This window comes from Plasmodium cynomolgi, chromosome 12 (genome assembly GCF_000321355.1).
Source record: "Plasmodium cynomolgi strain B DNA, chromosome 12, whole genome shotgun sequence".
Lineage (NCBI taxonomy): Eukaryota > Apicomplexa > Aconoidasida > Haemosporida > Plasmodiidae > Plasmodium > Plasmodium cynomolgi.
This window is the reverse complement of record NC_020405.1, coordinates 1,717,014-1,741,175: the sequence shown is the minus strand read 5'-3', so window position 1 is coordinate 1,741,175 and position 24,162 is coordinate 1,717,014. Positions and strand designations below refer to the sequence as shown.

At 38.0% G+C, this 24,162-nt stretch overlaps 3 protein-coding genes across 3 annotated transcripts; 1 reads left to right on the top strand and 2 right to left on the bottom strand.

Moving 5' to 3' along the window:
- Window positions 1-3,092: 3,092 nt before the first annotated feature.
- PCYB_124950 (calcium/potassium channel) lies at window positions 3,093-7,466 on the top strand (the record flags this gene model as incomplete). Its single annotated transcript, XM_004223828.1, has 2 exons — window positions 3,093-4,489; window positions 4,526-7,466. 2 exons carry the CDS (start codon window positions 3,093-3,095, stop codon window positions 7,464-7,466), a joined length of 4,338 nt encoding a protein of 1,445 aa, XP_004223876.1.
- Window positions 7,467-8,307: 841 nt separating this feature from the next.
- PCYB_124940 (hypothetical protein) lies at window positions 8,308-11,072 on the bottom strand (the record flags this gene model as incomplete). The annotated part of the gene is made up of 9 exons (XM_004223827.1): window positions 8,308-8,544; window positions 8,707-8,886; window positions 8,998-9,057; window positions 9,207-9,458; window positions 9,690-9,832; window positions 9,985-10,057; window positions 10,160-10,212; window positions 10,329-10,387; window positions 10,579-11,072. The coding sequence occupies 5 exons, from the start codon at window positions 11,070-11,072 to the stop codon at window positions 9,690-9,692; spliced, it is 822 nt and encodes a 273-aa protein (XP_004223875.1). The 3' UTR covers window positions 8,308-8,544; window positions 8,707-8,886; window positions 8,998-9,057; window positions 9,207-9,458.
- A 580-nt stretch (window positions 11,073-11,652) lies between these two features.
- On the bottom strand, window positions 11,653-14,225 carry PCYB_124930 (aspartyl proteinase; the record flags this gene model as incomplete). Its single annotated transcript, XM_004223826.1, has 12 exons — window positions 11,653-11,727; window positions 11,878-12,011; window positions 12,141-12,236; window positions 12,328-12,387; window positions 12,463-12,553; window positions 12,642-12,711; window positions 12,894-13,059; window positions 13,192-13,253; window positions 13,356-13,545; window positions 13,715-13,776; window positions 13,976-14,018; window positions 14,123-14,225. 12 exons carry the CDS (start codon window positions 14,223-14,225, stop codon window positions 11,653-11,655), a joined length of 1,152 nt encoding a protein of 383 aa, XP_004223874.1.
- Window positions 14,226-24,162: the final 9,937 nt, after the last annotated feature.

The window sequence follows — 24,162 nt, the reverse complement described above, 5'->3', positions numbered from 1 at the left end:
ACGCGGCNNTATTCNNTATTATACACATGTATATATATATATATATATAAGAATAGCTGTGAGAAATTAATTTTTTTTCACCTCGCCGTGCTATCAAACATCCAAAGAATCCACTCAAATTAAAACAAATGATATACCCCTGCTGAGCAATTTACTTTTGAAAGGTTTTTGATGAATTATTCCATCTTATGCACATGTACATCTCGATCGATATGTGCACGGGTCAGCATTACTTTTCCTGGCGGCGAACCAATCTAGCCATTTTTAGAGAAACACCCCTTTTTACCATTCATAATAACGTTCACGTCCGCGTTTTGAAAAAGGTATTATTTGTGTAAACTTTCGTTTTGCACTATTTGAGTAATGTACCTTCGCAAACTTCTTGCGAGTGCTAAAATAGCGCAACACACAATAGAACATGTATATTTTGACAAACCAATTTGATAACGTTTCCGGAAAATGTGAAATGACGTAAATCCGCAGCCACTCCGTGGAGTAGCCCTCGAGAGTTAACAGGCGCTTGTAACTAGCCTAACTTTTCATGCTTTAAAATTTGCCTTTCTAATGCCACTATCATGTGTTTAATTTAGCTCCCACTGGGAGTATGTATAAATATGTACGAACCGTTTTTCTTCCTTTTTTGTTTGTTTACAATTTAACCGCAACCAAGGCGAAAAACAAAACGCACATTTCGTTTGAACTGGAAAGGTGCTTAAGAACCAAAAACTGTGCAGAAAAATTACTAAAAAGAGGGAGCCGTTTTGCCTGTTCCTTTTTTTTGTTTTTTCCGAACACAAATTGTTGTTATGGAAATTTAAACATTTTATGAACAAATAGCTATTTTTATGAAAAAAAAAAAAAAAAAACAGCCAAAAGTCAGGTAAAAATGGGGAACAAATCGGGCAAAATAATTGCCAAAGGAAGAGTTAAAAAAATCAGCTGCGATAAGAAGCGTGATATTATTCATCGCGTTTTTCCCATATCAGCGCGATTTGTACTTGTACACCCGGCCACATCGTGTATGTAGACAATCATGCCAATTCTGTAATGACCAAATGTGACATTTTTGAAAATTGATTTACCGACGAATCGGGAAACGCATTTATTCACCGACGTGAACATCACTGTGTGTTTAAATGAGCAACACACCATTTAATATTGTTCCCATTTTGTCTTAAATTTGACAAATTTTAAACTGGACACATTGTTCGCAAATTTTCTCCTCAGCGATGGCGAAATTGAAAATGAAAAAAACGGCCATTCGAAACGTCCCATACTGTGTGTCTATTTTTTGTGGACAAATGTGCGCAATCTTTCGTTTTTACCATCCTGAAATTTGTGTACAATTTATCGCTTTTTTATGATCCATTAAACTGTGAGAGGAACATGTATACCAATTTTATAGTACACGATAGTTGCTTCACTTTTGGGCGCTCCAATGCAAAAGCGGAAAGGTAGTTAAATGGCGAAAAAATTGTAAGTAAACATGGCAGTAGTCTTCCTGCGTGAAACCTCCCCTCGCGTTGCCTTCAAATCGTAATATAGCACATCAAGCACTTAACAAACGAAACAAAGAAATAAATTAATAAAAGGGGAATCATAAATGTACGCACCGCTTGCTAAATTTAAAACGAACCGCTTAAGCAATAGTTATGTCTATTTGAGCATTAAAAAGGAATAATATGGAAGAGTTAAATTTGAAGCATGATGTGAAAAGGGGCATAAACTTTTTCGCAGTAGACAAATGCAAGCATGCTTCATACTGCTTAAAAACTTAAACACCTATGTTTATCTTTTATGGGAAATGAAGAGAATTCAATTATTTTCTCCGTATAACGCGCAAAGTTCGGCTTTTGAATTATGAGCAATCATCAATTTGCGCTCTTTCTCTCTTTCGCGCTTTGCACGTCGCACTTTGCACTTGACATTTTTGAGTGTCTTTCCCCGCGGTTTGAATTCTATAACATGGTCCAAGTGCACGGATACAGAGCGCAGGGGCGTGTCATATCACGCGCGTACACTTGTGTACACGCACGATTATGCACATATACATGCTTGCGCAAGACTACGAAGTAACAATCAAAATGGAGTTAGCACAAATGGCGCTGCAGTATGTGATCGATTCTCTCCCTGCTGCTTCCACGCGAGCTAGCATCTCGTGAAACGTTTAAAATGTAACAGGTGTGTCATGACATAGAAACTGAGTCCTAATAGTTTCATTGGATCTCCACATTAGAGATGTGGGAATGCGTTATTGCGGATATATAATTGTGTAATAGTATAGGTGCACAATTATCCAATTGTGTAGTTATCTTCCCGTCTTGGGGTAAAGTGTTATGCATGGGAGTTATTCTTCCTAAATCGTGCACGTTGTTTTCACGTACTGAAACCACTGCCAGGCATAATACCCATTTCGCTTTAAAAAAAATTATGTCTATATTGAAATACAAGTTTGCAAATTTTTCGCTTCCTTTTAAAATAGTCACATTAAGAGAAGAACTACTATCTTTGCTGTTCTAGAACTTTACGCTAAAGTTAATTTTTTTCTTTTTTTTTTATTGCATAGAATTGCTTTTCTTCATCTCTACGCACTAATAAGTTCTTCTGGCCCTTTACTATGATTCTACAAATAACTGCAACACAGCGTAGTAAAAAGAATGGAATCATTTTTTAGATTCAGCAAAAAGGGGCAACGGGACCAAAGCATCATAGAGGAAGAATAAGCCGCTCTAATCCAAAGCACACACGTGTATATGCATATATGTACGAAGTGGGAATAATATTTCATGCAAATTGTCGATGTGAAGAATATCTCACGGGTTCGAGTATATACAAGTACTTGCGTGTGTGTGTGTTGGATCAAGGGCATTATTAAAGTGAGTAGGAAGAGCACTGTTACACTGGCGCCTCGGCAACTTGGACAGAAGTGACACCCAGTTGAGCACAAACAGTGCCCGTTACACAAGCGCACTCATATGTACATTTACATATATATGCATGGGTGCACACGTGGGGGTCTTCAAAATGAACCCCTGTCCGAAGCAGCAGCAGTGTTTCCACCCCCATGATGTACACTCCCAAAATAAGAAAACATGAAAAGCGGTTTGCTGTCTATAAACGATGTGCTCTTCTTACTGGTAAACATTTTCAAATACTTCCTGATTGCTTTGAACGGACTGTACCTGTATAAGTTACCATGCAGCGCTAAGGAGAACATGGACTTTGTGGGCGCCATAATATGTATCCTTATAGGTGTTGCGATAAAAATTACCGTTATAGCTATATACTGCACGTACTTTATGGACATTTATATGCTGAGAAAATGCAGGAGGAAAAATTTTCTAAAATTGTGTAACTTTAGCAGTGTAAACAGGAGCGGAAACACATGGGTGCTAGAATCTGATGACTTTGAGTATAAAAAGTTAATTAAGAAATTTTTTTTTAAGAAAGTATACTATTCGTTAAGGAAAAAACATAAACGTATGGAATTGTACATGCTAAAAATTTATAACAGTACATTTAATTACTACTTCTGTAACGTGAGGGATGTGCTTTACGCATTCATATGGTACATCAGTTTATACTACTGGAGGAGAGATACATACGACACGATCTGGAATTTTGACAACATACCGACATACATTCATAACATTTTGATTGTCCTCTTGTCCTCGTCCTACATCGATTTAGTGATGGTCATTCTGAGTTACAGCAAGTCTAAGTGTTATTTGATGAAGTCGAAATTGCTAATAGATGCGTTTTTCAGCGCACCAAGTGTATTTTTCTTTTCCAAGTATCTTTTTGTTCTTGATAATAAGATAGACATATATTTCATAATGGGCTTTTTACGAAATATTAAGATATTTTTGAATGTGTCCTATGCGAGAGTGGAGCAGAACTCCATCTTAACCAATACAGAAATTAAAATCGTTCGAATTGTGCTAGGAGTTCTTTTGCTGTGTAACGCGTTCGCTTCAACCGTTTACACCATTCAGGCAATTCACCCTTACAATTTGGAAAACGGGAACTTCTCCTATTTTCTGAATAGCTATTTGGATTATTTCTACTTCTCCATAATCTCCATCTCGACTGTTGGGTATGGAGATATATTTCCCATTAACAAATTAAGCAAAGTAGTTTGTATCATTTTTATATTCTGGACGTTCATTTGGGTTCCAATACAATTCAATGATTTGATTATTTCCATTTTCTCTAAAAAGAAAACCTATGGTAAGGTTAGCATGAACAGTCAGAAGTTTATTCTGCTCATTGGAGAAGTGGAACCACAACAGTTAAATGTTTTCCTTTTCGAGTCTATTGCGTATGGAAACAAGCTAAAATTTCACATCCTTACTACTTACCCTATAAGTTCTTACAAAGAACAAATAAAGATAGCAGATCACTTTTGCATATCTCTGTATATTAAAAGCTTCGATTTGAATGAAAAACAAAATACGAATTTGCTCTACAGTATCAACGCGCAAAATGCGTACTACTTATTTTTTTTTTCAGATAAATAAAATAGGGGGCATTACAACATAGACACAAAATCCTTTACAAGATTGTTAATTTTGAAGAANTTTTTACATGGGAAAAAAAACGCTGTCATTGAATTACGAAATAAGAGTGTTTCTAATGTTGTCAAGTCTATTGGCTGGGAAAATTTTATCATTGTCAATTTGAAGCATTCCTTAATTGTTAAGAATGCCAAGTACCCTGGGGTTATTACCCTAATATTAAACTTATTCACAGCATACAAATATGAGCCAGAGTGTGACGCGCTTGACGATATGCGTGATTCCTTCTCCTCTCTGAAATATATCGGTGAATATATCAGGGGATCCCAAACAAAAATTTTCTCCTTCTTCGTTCACAAAAATATGGTTGGACTCAAATTCGATAAATTATTTTACAAATTGTATGAGTCCCTTGGCATTATTCTAATCGGCATCGAAACAGACAACGGGATGGTACCCCACGTTAGGCGCAATTGTTCTGCGAATAAAGTGGCAAACTTCGTTAAGGGGAAAAAGGCAAGAAGGGAAAAATTTAAACTTGTCTTCCTGAACCTGTTAAGGAGGTATTCTCATTCGTGTAACGCCGCCTATACAGAACGACCGTTCCGAAAACAGAGAGCCATTTGGAATAGCATCCAAAGTGGTCACACCATGGGGAGAAGAATAAAGAGAGACTTAACGGAACCATCTAATTTGTTAAAAATGAACCTGGGTTATCACTCAAATGGGGGAAAAGATAATTTTAGGAGCTTGATCGGAGAATGTGAGACCTACCGCATCAGGGGGAACAAAGCACAGGGGAATATGTCCCATAGGCGAAGAAAAAACAAACATGAGAGTATCTCCAGCGAAGGAAATATTTGCATAAACATCAGTAAAGGTAACAGTAGAAGTAACAGTAGAAGTAACAGCACAAGTAACAAACTACGGGAGAGGTGCACCAACAAGGGGGAGCCACACATGGAAGACTTAAAAAAGTGGGACTACAACATAATTCACGCCAAGACAAATAACAAATGGGGATACGACACGAACATAAGTAAAAACACGAAACAGTTAAAATGCTACCTCAATTTGTTGGGGACAAATTACTCCATGAGGGAAAATGACAAATGTGTAGTTATTGCCAATTCTAAAAAGGTTATTAAGTACCTGTCCATGGCAAAAAGCCTCTTTTGGCTATTCGAAATTAAAAGTAAAAAAGAGAAGAACATTTCTTACGATTTGAAGTCAGTCATAAAAACTAAGAAAACTTTTAATAAATATTTGACGGTGAATTTAAGGAGGAAAATGCCAACTACGTCTCATGGGCATAACAGAAGCCTGGTCTACAAAGGTGCAAATCTGATAGCCATAAATTACCACGACTTGTTTAGTAGCTACAAAATTTCGAGAGTTTTTTCGAAAAGGAGTTATCCATTTGGGAAAAAGATCAAGACGGTTAAATATGTAGGGGGGCACGATACGCACGATTTGATAAGTTGGGGAGGTTGTCCTAACATCATTTGCAGTGTTGGAGGTTGCCAGGGGAGAGGTGATAAAAATGGGAATTCTCAAAAAGGGAACTATCAAGATGGGGAGAAGTGCGTTGGATCAACTCATGTTCCCCCTTGTGATTCTAACAATTGGGCCTTTAACGGATGTAATTTTATCAGTTGCATTCAATACGGATGTAATGTTGACACTCGCGTGGGCAGACACACCGAGGGGGATACCATCGTGGCATCATCACGTTACTTGGAGAGCAACACCGGGAGATTTCGCGTGAGTAATCCCACAAACAGTCTTGCTTTGTCTTACGCAGAAATGCGTACTTTTGAAAATGCGGTAGACAACTCTGTGTCGCAGAACAGCTATGTAGACCCCCAACTCGTGAATTCACATCACGCAGAGGTTTGGAAAAAGTATGGGCATTATTTTTTCCACAAAAAAAAATTAAAAAAAAAAAATTATTTAAATAATTGCGTGAATTTTTTAAAAAGAGAAGAAACAGGAAAGGATAGAGCTACACAAAATGGCCTCAACAATGCCCACAAGGATAGCCTTAAGGATAGCCTTAAGGATGGCCTCAGTGATGGCTTCAATGATGCCTTCAAAAGCGCGATAGCATATTCGTACGAAGAAGCCTGTGAAAAGTATTTCCCCCGAGGGAGGAGGAACAAATTATTGCTAATAATAAACTGCACGTCCAACACGATTGAGTTAATCAAAATGGTGAACCATAAGTGTACATATAACGTAGTTATACTTACGGACGAAGTGCCAACTATCAATATGTACGACTTGTGTAAGTACAACGTCGTATTTATAAAATGCAAGTCTTTGGACGACTACAATATATTAAACGCTGGCCTTATGCAGGCCTATTACGTGATAATCCTGCCAACAGACGTAAACAATGCTGACGAAATAAACGAGATAGACATGAACAATATAATATTAACAAGGAAAATGATCCACTTAATGCGCAAAAGAAAAAAGTCTTGCTACATAAATAACATAATGACTGAGTTGATTAACCCCTCTAATGTTATCTTTTTGGAAGAAAATAAAATGATAAAATTAAAGGACAAGAAATCTTCTTACAGTGATTTTTTCCCTTATGTAAATTGCTCCCGCTTTTATTCAAGCAATCTAATCTGCGAAACGATGCTGTACAATTTTATGGCGCACCATAAAAGCTTCACCAAATTTTCCGTGTGTAATGACACATTGGAAAGCCTCATAAAACAGATTAGCGTAATTTATATATGTGACTTGAGCAAGTATTTTGATTTTTCTTTTAAAAGAATTAGGACCTTTCGCGATCTGTTTTATTTCTTATCCAAGAAGAATATCACTGCTATTGGTTTGTACAGGCGCGGCGACAAAAATGTTCCCTTCTACGTTTACACCAAGCCGAGCGAAAATTGCGAGCTGAAGCTGGACGACATGGTTTACGTTTTGTAGGGGCAACCGCCGTGTCGATTCCTGCGGTTGTCGCTGCTTATTTGGTTTTACCTTACTGTTTTTTATGTTATAGGTTTTGCTTTACGCGGTTTTGCTTTGCCCGGTTTTGCTTTGCCTGGTTTTATTTCACTCCATTTTACTTTATTTCATTACATCTTTCCTACCCATCGCTTGGCAGTGTTTCACCCCCTCGGCGCACCCTCATGGGCGTTAAACGCCCCCCCAATCCATTTGTCTGTCAAGCAGTTCGTGCAAAACCCTTTACCACCTTTTTTCGTTGCCCCTTTTTAAAAATGCGCAAAGTGCTGTGTATGCATATGCCCATAAATGCACACTCTTTTGTGCGAACCGTTTTTACTCCTCACTCCCTCCGCTTATGAATTAGCTAGCCCCCCAAATGGGCTGAACAAACAATTTAAACTGTCTTTTCTCCAACGAGCAGGGGCTATACTCTTTCCCCGTTTTTAACTCGCCGCATCAGCTATGTAACGAAAAGAAAATATAGCCATGTTTTACTGAATATGTACATTTGCATTCGGAAAAATGGGGAAACCTCCCTTTGGGGGGAGTTGACTTATTCATACGTTATACCATCATTTTATTATTTTCTTTTTTCCCTTATAAAGACTTAAAAAATTTTTAAATGGTGTAAACAAGCTGTTTTTTCTCACAACAACGTTTGAAACAAAAGTGGAATTAAAAATGTATAAAAAAAAAAATTCAAAAAAGATTCAAAAAAGATTCGAAAAAGATTCGAAAAACGAAACTTTCCTTTTTAAAAACGAACACTGCGCAAATGAATGGAAACTGCTTAGGCTATTCCTGGACAACCTCCCCACTGTCAAAGTACACATACTGACCCCTTCGAATCGCACATCGTATTTTTGCAGAGCATTTTCCTGTAAAATTCCAAGTTCTTCTGTGAAATGATATCTCGGACGAATGCCAAGTACTGATAAAAGTCGTCAATCACTTCCTTGAAATCGTCATCTTCGTATTTTTCTCCCTTGTCCTCCACCCCAATGGTGTTGAAGTTAAAGTTATGCACAGTTATGCTGTAGTCTTCTGCTAAATTTTGCTGCATTATGATTAGAATGGAAAGGAGGAAAATCAGAAAAAAAAAAAAAAATCCCACTTAATCCCTCAAAGTGAGAGGAATTATCTCACATGCGTATTGTTTGTTAACGAAGATGCATCATGTATATGTCTTCCCCTACACACATTTGGCATTCTTCCCTACCGCGCATCTAATCCGGTACTTATTGAAGCTGTGATGTATTATGTGCAAAATGTTGTAGTATTTCTTTTGCTCATTTTTGCACATCCTCAATCTTAGGGAGATGTAAATGTCATATAAATTCTTTTCAGCGGGGGTGAAATAAATTATGTTTTCCTGTCCTTGGTTCTCTAGCATGGGAGCCTGGGGCAATCGCGAGGATAAATTTTCATTTCTTAAAAAAGGTGTAGCATCCGTGGGTATATTTTCTGTTGCACACATGTGTGCATTCTTTGCGCAGTATGTGTATACTACCCGGCTGACCTTTTTGGGGTACTTTTTGGAGTAGCTCAAAAACCCGAGAACTTCGCTTCTCTGCAAAAAGTGGGACCCATATGTTTGCTTTGGTTTTGCGCAGTATCTTTTTGCTTTCCCCAGTTTTTATTTTGCCCCGTTTTTGTCACTTCCGTGGGACGACCGGGTGCGCGTGGGAGACCTCAATTCTCAAATGCTTAGTGCATTACCTCAAGAAACGGAATGGTGAAATTTACGGCGCTTTCTATTTGAAAGGAAAACAGGATAACACGGGAACGTTTCAACTTTGCACATGCTAAGGCGTCCTTCAAAAACACATGGCGCTTTCTTTTGATTAGTCTATTCTTAATATTCGGGTAGCTAATGGTGTAGACATTGAACTGCAGGTCCTCCGCGACTACGATGTTTTGCGGTGTGTATTGGGGGGGGTATAATCCAGAGTGTAATAAGCGCAACGTCATGGGGGGTTGCACAACGTCATGGGGGTTTGCACAACGTCATGGGGGTTTGCACAACGTCATGGGGGTTTGCACAACATTAGGGGGGTTTGCGCAGCACCGTGTTCAAGTGTACCCATTTTGTACAAAAGACTCATTCGCAAGTCGTACTTTTGGCAAGCCTCGAATTCATCCAGTCATCCGTGCTCATCGGCCCAAAAAACACAACGTTGTATTTGGCGTCCTTCACCAGCTCTAAGGTAAAACAAGCAGTGCGAAAACTGTTTTTGGTTTTTTTTTTTTCTTTAAGTTATCATATCTCGTTTTTCTTTCTAGTTTGTTACTTTTTTTAATTGATATTCCGTCATATTTGCACTGCAGCGCGCTTCGGCTGTTCACTTTGCAAAAAATGAAGAAAAAATAGCGAGATGGAGGGGTGATAAAGCCGCATGGGTGCAACTTACAACTTTGTGCGCGACAGGAGTATACACACAATTGTATAGAAACGTTGTATTTTATTTTATTTTTTTTTTTTTTTTCTTTTTTTTACTGTTAATAACTGCCATTATTAGCACAATCATCAACCCGAAGAAGGCACACTGGATGGAGCTGATAATTCGTAACTGAGGAGTGACAAATGGGGAAATGTGATGAGGGGAAGAAGAGAAGGGGAATTAACAAAAGGATTGCCACATGCACTCACAGCTTTTCTCGTTATCCCCTACCGATGAGATATTTTTATTGTTTCTTTCTTTGCAGAAGGATCCGAAAATTGAAGCTAAAGGAGGAAAAAAAAAAAAAAAAAAAATGCAAACACAACTGGGTGACTCAAAAAGACAGCAAATACACAATTTACAAAACATTAAAAAAATGTGTGAACCGATTTATGATCACCTATGACCCATCCTAAATATGGCAGAAGGGAGAATCCAGAGTAGTAAAAAATTCTGACACTAAGGTGGAAAAAGAAAGGGGAAGAACATAATCGGGGTTGACAGATCTAGGGACATACCTACTCACGTATGTGCACACGTATCTGTGTATCCACCCCTGCTAATGCTGCACAAACGCAACTTTTTTTTTCGACTGCCATTACATTTTCTCATCTCTGCTAATTGTGGGACGAAAGGGATTTTTAAATAACCAAGAAAAACTGAGGTGATCGAAATTTTCTAGCAAATTTTTTACCTCCTTATCATATTTATTGCACAATTCGTCGATGCCTTTAAATTTGACTTCCTCATTTTTGTGAGTCTTCGATCTGTTCATACTTGGGGAGGGTTCGTAATTTAATTGTTCCATTGTAATTGAACGTCCGATAATTTCTTCCCTGTCTGGAATTTCCTCATGTGTGGAATTTGCCCCTCTTTTCATTTCATCACAGTTTCTAACGCTACTTTTGTTTTCTCTAAGATGAGCGCTGCCCTTGTGGGAGGAGGCATACGTCATCATGTCTAATGTTCGTGAATCTTTTACCTGCGTATAGTTGACTTCCTCCCCCGTCTCGTTTATCTCCCCTACACTTTTCATAGCCGAATCCTTCTTGGTGAACACACACTGTCCTTCCATTAACTCCTGCTCGTTGCCCACCTCGACCTGTTCATTTTCCTCCACCTTTGATTTTCTTTTACGAATCATGTTGGCCGTTTACCTGTGTTACAATGTGCATGCGCATGTCTATGCAAGTACACCGTTCGATGAGCACCGTGGAACTCCCCTTTCTGTGAAATGGCCGTTAGAGCACCCTCGGCAAAGGAACACAAGATAGGAGTGCTATTTTTCGGAGATGTGTCAAATGTGCAGCGGCTTTTTTGCTGATTAAAATTTGCAACTTTGAGGATTTTTATTTTTAAAATTGTGTAGCATGTATGTCTAGTAGTTATAAATAATTGTTAGCAAAAAGACAAATTGGAAACGGAGAGAGGGGCAAAATAATTTCTTGTGAATATGCGAGCAGGGACCACATAGAGGGGTGTACTATGCCCTCTCGGTATAACACATATTAGGGGAAAAAAAAAAAAACCTACATAATGAGTATAAATCACACCGATTTAGCTAGGCCTAAAAGGGGAACCCCAAAGAGCGGAAAAGGGACATTAACTCTCATTTAGTGCAATAAGGATATGCGTATGTGCATGCATAATAGCATATGTGCACATAAGCACGTGCACAATTGGGCTCGGTAAAGAACCCAAGTTTGCGAATTTTATAGGTTCTCTTAAATATTACCAATTTTCATTTTGTCCTTTTCAAATATTGCATAATACTTTTGCAAAAATATTTGTCCAAGAATCTGAAAAAGGGGAAAAAAAAAAAAAAAAAGAAGAAGCATTTATTCACATTGATGCATCTTCCCCGCTGCATACTCTCTGCTACTTACACACATGTGTGTAGTACACCTCCTCACGTATACACCTTAATGTGTTTTGTCTACTGTCCTTACATATAAATATCTATTAGCCGAAGAAATGTTAATTGGCATGAAGGCGAAGTTGCAGGGGGACTTCAAAATAGGGTCGACTCTGAACGAGTTAACTATGTAATCCGCTGGCGTTAATTCGTACTCCTTTTGTTCGCCTGTCAAGGGGAGGGAAAAACACAAGCACATGTGTGGAGATATACAAGTATATATAACTGAGCCTATGGTACTCCTTTTTCTAAGGCATCTATTTTTTTTTTTTTCCCCCCTCCAAAATGTGCTTTTACCATTTTCATCACTTAAAAGGAAAGAAAATCTTTTTAGTAATGCCCTGTTATGGCAGTTCCTCCTAGGGTTTAGCAATCTAGTTAACAAAATTAAGTCTGTGAAGTGTGCATTTAAGTTTTTATGTAAAGCTTCCTATGATGATACTTTTGAGAAAGTAGAATAACGCAAATGAGATCATCATTTTACCGTCTTTGGGCCCAGCGATGCTCGATGTGCCTGTATCAATGACTGCTTCGCAGTAGCCACCTAGCATTAGAAAAAAGGAAATTGTAACCCCTGAATTGTTCTCGATGAACTAAAGCAAACATTAAAATGTCACACCTCTGGTTGCACACTTATTCATCGCCTTATTATGCATACCTATATTTTTGGAACACACGTCTAGGAATAAGCCATTTATTTTCAGTCCTATCTGTATTTACAACACAAGGTTGGAGGAAAGTCGTTATCCTTTTCTTTTGCTTTAATTTTTACGCTTATAAAGAATTTACTCAGCTTACCATTTTGACTGCCCAGTATTTTCTGGACGAAACGTCAAACCAGTCGATGTTCTCGTTGGGTTGGATAAATCTTAACGGGGGGGAGCACAAAGCGTGACAAGAATGTGCATTAAAATGTGCCTCTACATGTGCATCTACATTTGCCTCTACATGTGCATCTACATGTGCTCCTAAATGTGCATCGAAATACGCTTCTATATGTGCACCTAAACGTGTGACCGCTCGAATTTCTTTCCTTTTTTCCTCCCTCACTTTTTATCGTATCCCCCGAAGGTTATCGCGCCATCGTCGTCCACATTTTTGGGGTAGTAAATCGAGAACACGTTTTTTTTTGACCGACCCCTTGGTATATTGTCATAGATCAACGTTTTTCTCCTTTTATCATCTGAAATGCCTAGGCCGAATAGGCCATCGAATTCTGGACGCGAAAAAAAGGGGACAGCCATTTAAAGAAGCTTCTCCGCACGTGTCATGCGGGTTAGAAACTAAGAATAAATACAACGCTGTAGTTCTTTTCTTTTTTTTTTTTTTTTTTTCTTCTTTTCATTACGCATATCCGAAAAAGGGTCATCGGATATGTAACTGGCTACTCCAAACTCCTGGTTTTTTACCCTAAAAAGTTAACCCAACTTAGGGATATAAACCATAGGGCCCATTTTTATTTTACTATAGTTCTCTCCTTTGAAGAGCGTGTACATCATTCACGTTTCTTACGTAATGTCTCCCAAGTAAACATCATCAGAAACGTAAGCGATTTGTATTTTGCCTGTTCCGAAGAAAACTTCCACGGGGTTCTTTTTCTGGACTAATTTGTAATTTTTAGAAACTCTGTGATCGTATTTTCTTTTGCTCTGGCAGGCCTTCGTGTGGCAGTTTTTCGATGGGATCCACAAGTTTGTACTTCCTTGACAGAAAAAAGAAGAGAAAAAAAAACGTGTGTATGTATTCGTTCTTATGCTCCTTTGCAGGTGGTTGCCTAGACACACGCTATGCGTTTTATCAATATATACGAATGTACATATGCGCAAATGTGCTGGTTTTCTTTTAGTGCTCTTTTTTTTTTTCTTCCTAACCAGTATCAAATAAGACCTTGAACGCCTGGGGGGGACTTCCAATGCATATTTCTCCAATAAATCTTTTGCAGATCAAAAAAGGGGAAAGAAAAAAAAAAGGAAAAAAAAAAAAAAAGAGCAAAAGAATTATTCATATTCATATAACTTCAAATTTGAAACGTTCTAATTTTTAAATGAGACGTGCAGCAAAGGAACACGCCGCACATCTTTCGTGTGCACCCATCAGATGATGTAATATAGAATGATATTTTGCGTGTTTACTGTCTGTTGATGTAACCCCCCTTGAGAATGATGGTGGAAATTCCTTTACAATTGGCGGCAGGAAAGTGTTTTTTTTTTTTTTTTTTTATGTAATATTTTTCTTTTTCATAACGAATTAATCTGTGCGCACACGTATGTAAAACTTACCTGCCGTGTTATACCTGGATACCCTTAAATTCTCTTTTGCAGATTTCACCCATGGGCGAACATTTAAAATGAGAAAGACAAAAAAGGACAACAAGACATTCATTTTGAGCAGTGAGCGTTACTTTAAAATGCAGTTACAAAGTCAAATTGGGAGTGTCATGTGATAGTGCGTTTTTTTATTTATTTTTTTTTTTTTTTGATTTTTTTTACACTATAATGCATTACAGCGCATTATCTCTTTTGAGGAAAAAAAAAAAAAAAGTTATATCTACTAAATGGGTAAATTATTCCCTTCATGTAAACTCCTCCTCCTTTTTTAGTTTTTAACTATTCGTGGCATATGTACTGTGGCGCTCAATGCAACATTTTTTGTGTATATACATGCACGCATGGGTGAAGAATAGTGCCCATCTTTGCAACGACCAAATGGTGGAGCACGGCCTCCATCAAATTTACGAGCCCAGACATTGTCTTGGTCTCTTTTGCGCTACTGCCAAGAGGGGGTAGCAGCATACTGGGGATTTCGTATCCTCCCTTAGCCGAAACAAAATGGCAAACGCTTTAATTTAAGAAAATGCCAAAACGATGCTGCAACACGGGAAAGTCGAAAATAATGAGAACGTATATGTGCCAGCTTTTACCACGTGTGGTTCGTTTGGAAATGATTTGCAGCGTTTTCCTTTTATCATTCCTTGTTTCCACTTTTTTTTTCCTCAGACGTGATGGATGAAGGAGTTAAAACGCCTCAAAATGGCATTCCGCCTTCACCGCTTTTACGCATTTATAACCCTGAATATAGCGCCTTAAAAAAGCGGCTCCCATTTGGCCTACTCTTTTTTTTGTTCGTTCATTATTGTAGACGTATAAAAAAACGCGCCAGCATCCTTTTTTTCCACAAAACGAACAATGTGCTTTGCTTTCACAAAAATGGAATGTGCATATATGTATGGACATATAACTATGCACAACATTCCAAACGACTGTCACGATTGTTTAAAATTTTTTGACAGCTTTATCTCGCCGAGTAGTATTTCTCATTCCCACCTTTTTAACATTTGTCTACCTGAACTTTCGCCATTTTACATGGCGTGGCCACGTGAAATTGAATCAAAGGTGTCAGTTCGGCTCATCTATTTCTTAAGGAGACTTTTCTCATTTTAGTGAATTTACGCTTATGCAAGAAAACCGACAATTATCGTTTTTCCGCTTTGCATTGCGGCAAAATTTGGAGTATTTTCTCTGCTCCGCTTTTGCTTCCCTATTTTACTTCCCGATTTTGCTTCTCCACTTTCACTTCTTTTTTTTTTTTCCCCTGTTCATGTGTAAAAATAAAAAAAACACTACGCGTGTGTTCTCCGTGGAGCACATAGCGATACTGGACGAAATTTTTTATAACACCGTCCCAAAGCGATAATAAGTACGTCGGGGGAGTTTTCCAGTCATTTCTACCTAGATGACAAAATGGCGGACATTTATTTTTCTTCACACGCTGTTTAAGTGGCTTCCGCGTTCAATCCCATTTTGTGTCTTTCACAAGGTACATGAGGTTAGTTCGCCAATTTTTTCTCCCTTTTGCGCGCGCTGCTGGAGGGCAAAATTGACGCTTGCTAGTATTGTACCCCGCGATGTGATTCACCCTCGATTTCACCCCATTTTTTCCACGCATCCTTCTACATGTTTTGTCTGTTTTAGGGTGCTAATGGAGAGGCGCTTGCTCAAGCGCGTGTTTACGCACATGTGTAAGCCCATATAGAAACACACTTAAATGTATTCCCCATAAATACACACACCTTTTTGCATGGCTAGCTTTCAAAATGAGCCATATGTGGCTATGCAGTGTGACTAGTCTACTCTTCATAAAAAAAAGTAAGCAGTTCACAACTTATTCATGTTGATTTTTTTAAAAAAGAAAAAAATTTACAAAATGGAGGAAGAAATTAGTGAAGAGTTTATAACCCTATGGATGGAGAACAAAATAAGTTTTTCAAAGTACAGCTTTAAGAGCTTATGGAATAAAAGTTACAACAAGGTGATACAAAAATGGTTGCATGACACGAGTAGCAAGATACTGTTTATATACCTGATGGAATGTGACGAGGAGACCAAGTTAAATTTCTCTTTTGAGTTTTCTAACGAAATTATAGAAGAAACAATTGATGAATACATTTTGTTCCTAAAAATTCACAACAAAAAAATAACACACGATAATATAGATAGTGTGGTACTATACAATAAGGTGAACTGCAAAATAAAGGATAACATTTTAAATTTAATGGACAGAGTATTTATACCTATGTTGGACATGAAAAATAGCTCTCCGATAAACATACAAAACGACTTCAACATCACAACTATAGAATTTATGACGTACATAACACAGTTATTTTCCCAAAACAAATTAATTTACTATCCAAAATTTTCAGTCGAGGAGATTCATTTGTTCTCGGCTGACAAGAATTATGTTCACTTGCTCGAAAATTTGGTGAACCACTGGATTAATGACATCCAAAAGTTGTTTAGCAATGTAAGACCGTTAGGAGAGAAAGAGGGGAAAAAAAAAAGAAAATTTCCGTCGGGGTGATGTATTTTTATTATATAACTTTTTAACATACGGACCGGCTCTACTCTTAAGCTCAATTAGGGTCAACATAGGTAGAGAGTGCCTTCGCTTCACCATCAGTAGAGAGTAACTTCGGTACACCTCGGTAGAGAGTAACTTTGGTACACCACCGGTAGAGAGTAACTTCGGTACACCATCGGTAGAGAGTAACTTCGGTACACCATCGGCAGGGAGTAAATTCGGTTCACCATCCTGTGAGCATTTGGACAATTAGGCAAACCTGGCACACACATAAGCAGATTAGTCCAACATTTGCGATGTTATGCATTTTTTGTAACCCAACAAAAAGGTGAACCTTACACGAGCACTTCCTCTGTTATAGTCGCTCTGCATCAACATACGTGTGCCCCCTCACCCTACCCGCTCTGCTCAGATCTACGACAAAGAAATAAACTACCTGACGCTGAGTGAGTATATTTCCGACGTAGAGAAAAAACACAGCATTTTAAAGGACCTCCTGGAAGAACTCAACATAGATGCAATAAACTGCATCTTAACCGTTTTGGAGAAGAATAACTGCGCGAATATAAAAACATACAACGGGTTGATGACACAGATAAGGGAGAAGTGCGAGAAGCTGGAAGAGAAGCTGAAGGCGCTAAAAATTCTGGAGGAACCCTTTACCAATTTAGATGACGATGTCTCTATCGACCATGTGTACAATATTTTGCCTCTCATTGTAAATAGGCTGAAACTAATTTTTACCTTTTCGAAATATTACAAAGATTCGGATCAAATAAACAGCTTGATAACGCTGCTGTTAAACGAGTTCATTAAGAAGCTGCATAATTATATCGACCTTTCTAAGATGTACACTAGGGAGGTTAGGCAATTGTCCGAGACGCTAGACGAGTGCATCAACTTCGTGTTTTACTGGAACTACCTGATGGATGTGTCGTTTAACCGATCGAACGAGGGGAACTCTCCCTTCGACTCTATCATGCGACAGATGAATCTATCTAATGTAAGTGCGCCTTTGAGGGGGTAGACCTACCTACGTTTCGGCTTTTTTTTTTTTTTTTGCGTGTGCCTCGGTATACTATTCATTTCAGGATAGCTTCCCACTTTTTGGCGAGTACAATTACGCCACGTGATATTTTTTACGTTATGCTGCTCATTGTTGTTCACCTCCCCCCTGGCAGATAACATCCTTCAAGAATAAGTGCGAGGACTTGAAAGAAATCTGCTTCGCGTGCGAGCAATTCCTGTTCTGTGTGAAGGAGGAGGACATAAAAACACTGAGTTATGAGCACTATCACATAATAAAAAAAGGGTTCAATGACATCGAATCCACCTTCTTCAATGAGCTAAATCGAATCCGAAACTTAAAGTACAACATCCTGAGCATAAAAAATAACGAATGGAGCACCGATTTTAAAAAGACAAAGGAAATGATAAAAGTGCTAGAAAGTATATTCATCAACTTAATTAAAATATCATTTGAAAATTCCATCAACTTCGAAACAACCATTTTTCTATTTGACAAATTCTACACCCTAGCGATCACAGAAAATATTAAGTCCTTCATGAGTAAGAAGGTGGTAGATTTATGGGATGATTTTCTAAAATATGTAGACACGTACTCCAAATATTTTGCCAATTTTCTGGAGAACCCATTCAACTATTTCTCCTACAACATCAGATATGAATATCACTCTTCCTGTATCATGCTCGCCAAAAATATCAGCATAAAGCTGCATCGGACTTTTGACAAGCTTAATAAGCTCTTTTATCTCCCAAAGGTAAAGGAACAAGAAGCTGCCTACGAAAAGTACTACGATTTGCAAAATTCTATAAATACATATATAAAACAGATTAATAATATTTGGATAAATGAGTTAAAAACAATTGCATCCAAGAAGAATAACTCGCTTGTTAATACACTGTTGGATAACTCCATTCTGATCAAGGTGAAGGAGAAATATCTGGAAAGCACGTACAATATGGAGATAAAGAAAGTACTCTCCGAAGTGAACTTTTGGCTAAAAATTAAAGACGAAAAGATATTTCTCCCTAACGTGATTATCGAAATATCTTTTCATGAGGAGAGACTGAAAATGTGCAAGGAATATGTAAACAGACTCGTCCGAAACTATAACAATATCTGCATGATGCTCAACAGTGACCAGTACAAAATATTCGAATACGTACTCAGAAATATGTATTGCAACATTGAAAACACTGTGTTTAAGTACAATTGGAATAAGGACAACATTAAGTTGAGTGTACTCTTCAACTTCCTGAATGAGTGCATTCACATAAAATCAATCATTGCAACTTTTAAGAGGAACGATGAAAAAATAAAAGATATACTAAATGAGATAGAAAAAATATCCATCATCGCTATTGATGATAAGAGGACCTACACACTGGAAGAGTTTGAGAAGGATCAGAACATCAACATCGAGAAGATAAGAAGCATTTTACGAGATAAACACACTAACATTGTTAAAATTTTGAAAGAGATTCTTCTTTATATTGAAAAATATTCAAACAAAAGCTTAAATGCCTTCAAGAGCTACATTGAAAATATTGAGAAGAACTACCAGGAAAAGTACTTCATTTCGGTCAAGGTCTCTCTATACAACTACTACAAATTACTGACTGATAAAATTAGCAATGACGCAGTGGAGAATTACCCCTTATTTAAAATTTATGTAACACTTAATAGCAAAAAAGAACTCGTTTATGACTTTTCCCATCAGTCTGCCAAAAATCTCACAGACGAAATTTACAAAAAAGCGTCTGACATATTTTTTAGCTTCCCCAAATTTAGTGTTGTCATCTTCAAAAATAGACAAAAACAGGTAAAGAAAAAACTGGCCTTCGCGTTCAGCACTACAAATGCGAATGATAAGGATATACAGAACGATGCCAAGGAAAATCAGCTCAAGAAAAACGATAATAATAACCAATGCAGCAAACTGCTAAGTCAAATTAACAATATCTACGTCAACTTTATGGAGAAGCTGAAAGAAAAAATAAAGTGGCTCAAGCACTACAATTTGAAGCTCCTCAGCTTGAATGAAGACGACTTGCTGCACAGCCTCCACTCGGCTGAGGATACCATGACGTACGTCTACAGCCAGATAAACGTGTTCAAGAACTTGGAGGAAAATATAAAGCAGGATATCGACAAGGTGGGGCGGTGAAGGAGATGAATCGAGTGAGGGGGGAGGGGCACACGTTGCGCATAGGAACGGGTCATCAAATGGATCAGCGAGAGGCGGAGAAACACAAGGGATAGACCCCTTGGTGTGCTCCACTGAATAGCACCTCCCCCCCAAATTTTGGAGTTCCAATGCGGTGGGAGCGTACTCCAACGATGCTCCATCGGGAGTGGTATCCTCCCACCCTCCTCAGGGGAGCCTTTTCTACTCACACCTGTGACAACCCCCCCTTTTTCCTTCTGCCCACTTCAGGAAATCATCCTCTTCATCGAAATAAACCTGAGCACGCTAAAGGAAGAACTGCTAGCGGACTTCAAAAAGTATAAAGACCTATTCCTGGATTACATAAGCGCAAAGTGTAAAAAGAAGCTAGAAGAACTGTATGCCTTCTTTAAAGAAAACAGCAACAATTTGCTCAAAACTGCAGTGGACATAAACGACCTGAAAGAACACAACGCCCTTCTGGAGCACTGCAGTAAGAACTACGCAACACATAAAAAGGAGTTAGAAATTTTAGAAGAAGACTACCTAAAGCTGATAGAATTAAAAGGAGAATTAAACGAAGATGAGATAATGAAATTGAAGACCTCTTCCATCCTGTCCAACAAATTTGAAGCGCTACTGAAAGAGAGTAGAACCATGTATCTGGACACTAAAGAAAAAATGAAAAATGAAATTAAAAATGCGTACAACGAATTTAACAAGCTATGGCAAAAAAAGAAGTTAGTTTTTTATAAAGAAATGCCAATAAGTATTGACAACAACCCGGATGACGTTCTGGACACGATCAGTTTTTATGAGGACGAATTGAAGAGCATCAAGCAGATGCAGAAAGGACTGAAGAACAAAATAAGCCTATTCAACATAGACGACGTGTGCGATGAGCAAATAAATGACATGGAGGTAGACTTAAATCACCTGAAGAGCATATGGAAGATGATCAAATTTTGGCAAACTGTTTTCGACTTTGTTAAGAACGTTAGTATATTCTTCCTGTACGACATAGTGAACGATCTGCTTGTACTGGTGAGGGAGTATAAAAAGGAGCACTTGAGCGACACTCTGGGGTTTATACAGCAAGAACAGGCATCCGAAAGCGAGTTGGACATTTCTCAAGATCGAGAGATGGATAGAGAACCAGAACAACTGGAGAGCAGCTACTCAGGCGGCTTCCACCCCCATGGACACAAAAAGGATGAGTCGAATGCAGAAAAGGAAGAATATGGAAGGGGTCACGAGATTGTTGCTCAGGAAGCCAAAAATTTAAACATAAAATCCTTCCTTAATCAGCTAAAAACGAACTTTCTAGACATCTTCGAACAGTTCTTAATAAATATGAAAAGAAGAAACACCTGGGAAATATACAAAGAGCTAAAAAACAACGTCGGAAAGCTCAAGTTTTCACTAATCCTTGTGGAAATACTAACAAACGAATGCATGAAGTATAGGCACTTTAAAGAGATAGAAATGAAGACAAATGTCCATTGGAACCTCAGCAACATCACCCTACATGATATCATAGAACAGAAGTTATATAAAGAAATAAAATTTATAACCATCCTGTACAACAACGCAGAGAAAGAAATGTTCATAGAAAATAACTTAAAAAAAATTATTAGCAAATATGAAAATATGAAATTGTCCATACAGAATTGTAAATCTTCTCTGCTAATCCAGGATACAGAAAAATTTTTAATAACATTAATGAAGATCTCTTCCTTCTTAATAATATCAAAATTTACAACTTTGACATAAATTTTTTAAAAAAAACGGAAAAATGGGAAGGAATATTAGGCAACCTGTATGACAACCTAGAAATTGTATTTTTCATTCAGAACAAAAATGAATACCTAAAATCTATTTTGTCCTCCTCCGACGAAATGAAGCCACACCTGAATAAGATTTACGAGCAGTACAACTTGTGCAACCAGAGATTTATCAAAATGATTAAGAGCTTCCAAAATGGGTATGTGCTGGAGAAGATTAACAACTGTAATAATGTGCGCACATTTTTGCAAATACAGAAGCAGCTAAACTTTATAGAGAAATCTTTGGAGAGTTATTTGGAGAAGAAGAAAAGCTCCTTCCCTAGATTTTACTTCTTATCCAATAAAGAAATTTTAGAAATACTCGGCATATACAAAAATCCAATGCTGTTGAAAAAAAAAATACAGAAAATATTTTCCTCCATTTATTCTATCGATTTTGTGTCCTCAGAAAAAAACCGCTTTTTCAAAAAATAACTCAAAGTGTGCTGTTTCTGCACACGATTACAACAAAAGCAGCGTCAGTTTTAACTACAAAAGGGGGACTCATAAAAGTACCTCCAATTTTAATAAGGATAAATATCAGAAGGAGGACTTTCCAAGCACATATGAGCAGGGCATTTCAAATGTAGACAATGCAGATATTAACTCTTCGTCCTATTTTGACATTTATATATTTTCCCAATACAGAGAAAAGATAAAACTGCAAAATAAGATGAAATTAAATTATGAATCCTCAACTATTATTCTAAACAAGTTGGAGGAAAATATCTTCGAAACTTTGAAGCTCGATTTGGTAAATGTACAGCTAGAACTGAAAGAAAAAAATCTGAAGAACTGGATTTTGAACAATCCTCAGCAACTGGTTTTGGCCAGCAAGTGCATAAATTTTACGAACGATTATGAACACTTTCAAATTCAGATTAACAAAGGATCTCACATTTTTGTAAATCAAATGAAGAAGCAAAACCATAAGGAGCTACTCTTCCTCACAGATTTGATAAAAACAATTAAGGATAAAAAAAATTACATCAAAATCAGCGCCTTGATCATCCTCGAAAGTTATTACAAAGATGTCGCAGAAAAACTGATCAAAAATAAAATAGAATGCAATGACAACTTTTTGTGGATGTGCCAGCTGAAATATATTTTGTCTGAGGACGAGTATGACGAAAGTTCCCATTTTCAGAAAAGTTTTTCATCCAACGATGTAACGGAAAAGGCAGACTGTGTACCTGCAGAAGGTGCTGCCAAAAATGCCTACAAAAAGGGCAGCAGTAGGCACGACCTAGAGCAGGATTTGCCCAACGTTAAAGGTGCAACCCATGTCGGTGACGGGGCAAGCTCGGCAATCGGGGCTACCGAGCCGAACGCAGCGTCAGCAATCAGTACAAATGAGAGGAACAAGAACAAAGTGCACCTCCCAGTGAGCAAACATGTCAGTAGCAAAAATGGATCCACTGCGGTGGGAAAATATACGAAACGGGAAAAGCTCACTGAGAGTAAAGGCGGCAGAAAAATTGGCAACCGCTCAAGTGTAAATTGCAAAGGTGTTGCAGAGGGAGGTGTTAAAGACGCTGGGCAAGCAGGCCCCCTCGAAAAGGAGGAGGGGCAGGACAAGGGGGAAAATGAGGCAGACGAGGAAAAAGACGAATACGAAGATGAAGGGCAGGAGGATCGAGAGGACGAAGTAAAATCAGGCGCAGAAGTAGAAGAGATGGAGGAGGGAAAAGAGAAGGAAGAGAACAAAGCAGACGAGGAAGACGAAACGGGAGAAGCAGATGAGGCGGACGACGTAGACGAAACGGACGAGGGGGAGGAGGAAGACCAAATAGACGAGATAAACGAAGCCGACGCGGAAGTGGAGCAGAAGGAACCCCCAGAAGAAGGAGTTAAAATATTCCAAAAAGGAATCCTTTCCAAGAGAAATAAACCCGCAAAAGATCACCTGGGGGAATCCCCCGACAACGTAGCTGCGAAGGATACCCTCAAGACAGATAATCTAAGTGCAACTGATCTAGCCAACAAAAATAACAAGCAACTCAAGTACCTTAAAACGATAAATCTGATGATAAATAAATCCATGACCTTATATTTACACTATTTTAACAACAAGAAAAAGTACGCCTATGAGTACCAAGGAAATACAAACAGGCTAGTCATCACCCCTTTAACAGAGAAGTGCTTCTATTCCTGTTTGTTTTCCTTAGACAATTTTTTTGTGAATGCTATAAAAGGTGAAACGGGTGTTGGAAAGAGTGAGACCATCAAAGATTTTAGCAAAATTTTTGGGACGAATATCATTTCCATAAATTGTAACAATAATAACACGTCCAAATATATAGGGAATATTTTATCAGGCATCCTGCAGTCAGGATTCTGGTGCTGTTTCGACGAATTCAACAGAATAAACGAAAGTGTAATCGTTATCGTGGTTGAACAATTTAGGTGCATCAAGCACATCATGCAGAAGTTCCACTTTGA